Raw genomic sequence first — 5,317 nt, forward strand, 5'->3', positions numbered from 1 at the left:
AATATTTGTTTAACGAACGTCTATTATCTATATGAAACAAGTTGACTAAAATTATAGAAAACAACTAATCGATTTTAATAATATATTATATAGCATTAGTGTGAGAGGTCTCCGGTGGGCAAATCATATCCCAAATCTTAGCAGTGATTTTGTTTAAGGAAAAATAATTTAAATATTACACTACTAGCAAAAAAAAATTCCAAAGGACTGAGATTTTTTTTTAATTTAATTTAGGCCCTATTAAATGACAATGTATTTTTATTTGAACTCTTTAAGATGATAGAGTCTGTTGAAGATTAACATGTGATTTCTCTTGGTTAGATTTATACCACATTATTTAAATTTCACAACTGTTTGTTTAGGTCGTTTTGCTAAATCTTTCTGTAAACGACCAAGCTCCTAATTGCTTGGATAGCCATGAGTTTAAGATTTTTTCCATATTTACTTGAACTACAAAATTATAATGACTTATAATCTTCTTTTTTTTGGGTCAAGATCTTATTATTTTGCTAGGAAAAAGATAGAAAATAATAACTGTCATAAACAAATAATAGACCCTCCAAAAAATGATAATATGATAGACAAAAGATCGAAAACGTTGTCAGACAAGACTTCTTTTTTGTTTTCTTGGACAAGACTTCTATTGTATAAAATAGTTATAACCAAAAAAAAAAAAAAGTTTCTGGCAAAAATTCTGAAGAAGTGTATATGCAAAAAAAGATACTAAAAATGATCACGAAATGTAACAACAAAGCTCCAAGTGTGCAGATAGATAATCGATCAAAATCTACCAAAGTGCCCAACTTCTCCTCTCCACTAATTTCATTTTTTTCCAATACCAAACTCATAAGTAACCACAAATAATCATATCAATAAATTCTAAATAATTATTTTCTTCCTTTTACACAAAATAAAAACATTAGGCCACTCTTGAACCACCGCGTAGCATCTAAACCTTGTGGACACGTAGCTCCGGGAGATTATTACGTAACTCTACTCTGGTCGGAGCAGAAACTAAAAAGGCTTTTTGACCAACCAGATATAGACACGTCATCCTGTCTAGAGGCTGTAATATCAAGAGTACAGGCTCGTCAAAACAAAAAAGAAAACAAAAAAAAATGCCACGTCGCCATACTCCAAACGAAACTTACGTTAGATACGTACGTTCCACTACCACGGCACACGCCAGTTGATATTTCACTCACGTTTCTCAATTTTTGTATTCTTGAAACTTCACATATTCTACACATTTTCTTTTTTTCTCTTTTTGGGTCTCTTTTAGAATTAATTAAAATATCAAAATCAAATCAAAAAACGGGTTACATTTGGTTATCCACCTCAAAAAGATATCCACGTGTACACACAAGAACATATATACGTTTATTATATTCTCATAATTTATATTTTTTAGCGTTGGTAGATAAAAACTCGATGTTACCAAAAGTATACACTATCTAATTCTCAGCAAAAAAAAGTTTCGTTCGCCCTTATATAAACCTTCTGTTGAATAAGCAGAGTGGAAAAAAACCAAATTTAAACAAAGACAACAAAAAAAAGAAGCTTTTCTCTAGTCTTCTCCAAATGGAATGGACTAGAGGAAGAACCCTAGGCCGAGGCTCTACAGCCACCGTCTACGCCGCCACTTGTCATAACTCGGAAGAAGTCCTCGCCGTTAAATCCTCCGAGCTTCACCGATCAGAGTTCTTAAAAAGAGAAGCTAAGATTCTCTCGTTGTTGGATTCTCCTTACGTGATCGGATACAGAGGATCAGAAACCAAGAGGGAGTCAAATGGCGTCGTTACGTATAACCTTCTGATGGAGTACGCACCGTACGGTACGTTGACCGAGGTGGCGGCCAAAAACGGGGGAAGACTCGACGAGACTCGTGTCGTGAAGTACACGCGCGAGATACTAAAGGGATTGGAGTATATACACTCCGAGGGGATCGCACATTGCGATGTAAAGGGGAGTAACGTCGTTCTTGCTGAGAAAGGTGAGGCCAAGATTGCGGATTTCGGGTGTGCGAAACGGGTTGACCCGGAATTCGAGCTGATGGTTATGGGAACGCCGGCGTTTATGGCTCCGGAGGTGGCGCGTGGGGAGAAACAGGGGAAAGAGAGTGATATATGGGCGGTTGGATGCACGGTGATAGAGATGCTTACCGGGTCTCCACCGTGGACGGAGGCGAGGGATGATCCGCTCTCGGTTCTTTATCGGGTCGGGTATTCGGGTGAGACTCCGGAGCTTCCTTGTTTGCTTGCGGAAGACGCAAAGGATTTTTTGGAGAAGTGTTTGAAGAGGGAAGCAAAGGAGAGATGGACAGCGGCACAACTCCTAAACCATCCGTTTCTGATAACTAAACCGGACATTGAACAGGATTTGGTTTCCGGTTTGGTTTCAAGCTCACCGACAAGTGTGACAGATCAAACGTTTTGGAGATCAGTGGAGGAAGAGGAGGAAGAAGAAACAGAGGAATTACAGAAGGGTTCGAGAGATCTAGACCGTTTAAGCTTGTGGGGTTGTTACTCGGAGAGGATCGGACGGCTGAGATGTGTTGGTGGGTTGGATGGACCCAGATGTAATATGGAGGGTGGGGATTGGATTACGGTGAGAGCGAGATGTGAAGGAACAATGATTAGTGGGTCACATGAGGAATTGATTATTAATTACTAGTGAAAATGTATTGGTGGGGGGATTGTAAAATTTGATTTCGTGTCATTTGGGTGAACTGTTAGAAAGTTTAGGGGTTGAAATTAGTGAAAGATCTCCAATTTAGGGGAGATCAATGTAGTTTATTAGTCTCCAAATCTTCGATTGATCACATGTATATTACTATAATCACGATTTTTATAAACCAAACTCAATTTTATAAGTTTGGACAAGAGTTGAATATAGAGTTTCAAGGTTTGTTGGCCTGTAAAAGAGAAGTGTTGAAGTATATTTTACATTCAAATTCTTAATATCCCATGTGTTTTTCACTGTTTGTATTTTGACTAACCCGATTTTTTTAGTCTTGGAAATAATATAATTAAATCATAAAGCTTTTGTTCTAATTTTACAATGTCAAATTTTCCTCAATGATATATAACAAATAAATGAACTTGTTAAATAAATTGGCATATTATTGAGAGTTATGGTTGTCGTGTGATATCAACATACTAGAAAATAGGGGCATGGTACCAAATCTATACGATTATTTAAAACTAGTGAGGAAAGTGAGAAGTGAAGGAAAGAAAGTAGAAAAAAGTGCCAAATCGGCCGAATTGGTTCGTTGGTTTGGTTGGTCACTTTGTGTTTTTCTTTTGACAAAACCTAAAGATTCCTTTCGAATCTTGGTAAAACTGATCCGTGTAATCTATTTATTTGTTTAGTTTGGTAAGCTTCGTTAGGCTAATGTGACGATTCATCAAGTCTTTGCTTCCACTAGTTCAATGTGAAAAAAGTTTGACACCTCACATAATTAGTTTATTATCACTATTGGATCTTCCCATAAGAACTATCCATTTTCATATATTGATATATTTATTAGACCCCTTTATTTTTTGGTAACTCACAACTACGTATAGATTTCAAATAATTGCTGTAAAGCTATGTAAAATTGTCTTGAGTTTCCATTTCGAATCTTCCGATCGTTAAAGACATTATAATGACAACAACAATCTTAGTGAAGATAAGGTTAAGTAATGGGAAATAATAGATGAAGATAAGAATACTTTGCTTGCAAGGTAAGTTCATGTTTGGAGAGTTATCTTTTTTTACTTAGAAGGTGAATAACGAATAATTTGTTTTATGGTTTTGACTCTGTTTTGGATAAAGTCGTAACCATATATAGTATGGGCACTTACTACACGAATGCTTAACTTTTAAGAGGATAATCTGTCCTGTATATATTTTATCTCATTGGAAACTGAAGAGTAATATTAACCATGTATACGTGCCAAATTTGACTTTGGGATTTATCTTGTAAATTGTTTTAAAAAAAGAAAATGATCTTGTAGATTATGTATGGTTGAAAAAATTATAAAAGTAATAAACAGCAGTACAATCGGTACAATTTATAATTGAGGGGAATTGGACTATTCATATCACGATGTATCCTTAGGTTCAGTTTTTAGTTGTTCAATTAATATTTAGTATGCCACTTGTTTCATAGAAGAGTTTTAACATTGAAAAAGGATGAATTATGTATTCAAATTTTGTTTCGTTTAATAAATTAAATACTTTGGATTGTCATGACTTGCATAAACATAAACTCAACTGTTAAGTTTTACAAAAAATAAATTTATTAGAAAATATTGGCATTTTATGTTTACGTATTACTTTATTATATACTACGTAATTAACAAAAATTATTACAATTTGAGGATTTTTCCGATCCACTATCCAAATAGAAAAAAATTTACATTGAATTAACCTAGCATTCGATAAAAGATATATATAGAAATTTGAAAACTATACATTCAAAGTTTTAACCTTTTCAAATTAGATGAGTTAAGAAGTTTAATAATTTTTTCAACGTTATTCTCTCTCCCTGACCCAAAAGAAATACGATTAAAATCTTATTTTCAACTGCGGCGATGTGTTTGGCTAGTTGCATAAAGTTAGAAATTGTTGGAGATTTCGTCTAGAAATCTGTTAGATTTACATACAAAACTTAAAAAAATATTATCTGTTTAACAAGTTCCGTTATGCATGAGCTTTAATGATATATTACTAAGATTTGCATAAATATTAAATTAATGTTATAGACTATATAAACAAATATAACTAGTTAATGAAACTGAACATATATAAAATATAGTTTGATATGATGGAAGATATATCAATTAAAATCTTCTTATCTAAGATAAAACTAAATAAGTATTAAAGATAAATTACATTATAAATATTAAACTATACTGAAAATATTATATTAATGAGAGACTTAGTGAATTTCTAATGAATGGAGGTAAAAAGAATCATAAAAAAAATTCTAATACTAAACTAGACTAAAAATCATATTATTATATTAGTGACCAATGCAGATGCTTTTATGTGTCTTTTTTATTTGAAGTGTTTCTTATTCTGCCCAATGTTGAACCGATTTTGCTTCTCGTTACCATACAACTCTCAGATATCTTCCACTCATTTGCAGGTTTTTCACAAATCCCTCTGCTTTGGTTGAGGCCATTGAGCCCTGAAAACAAGACAAGACATAAATAAATAAACCTATTCCAGTCGGTTTGTGATTCTTTTGAATTATGTATTGATCGGCCTTAATTCAATATAAGAGCAATTTGAGTAATATATATATATATATATATATATATATATATAT

The 5,317-nt window shown here is 33.3% G+C and overlaps 1 protein-coding gene across 1 annotated transcript; it reads left to right on the forward strand.

Annotated features, from left to right (window-relative positions):
• LOC104749609 (mitogen-activated protein kinase kinase kinase ANP1-like) lies at positions 1,448-2,922 on the forward strand. Its single transcript, XM_010471276.2, has one exon. The coding sequence runs from the start codon at positions 1,582-1,584 to the stop codon at positions 2,671-2,673; it is 1,092 nt and encodes a 363-aa protein (XP_010469578.1). The 5' UTR covers positions 1,448-1,581; the 3' UTR covers positions 2,674-2,922.

Source organism: Camelina sativa, chromosome 16, assembly GCF_000633955.1.
Source record: "Camelina sativa cultivar DH55 chromosome 16, Cs, whole genome shotgun sequence".
Classification (NCBI taxonomy): domain Eukaryota; kingdom Viridiplantae; phylum Streptophyta; class Magnoliopsida; order Brassicales; family Brassicaceae; genus Camelina; species Camelina sativa.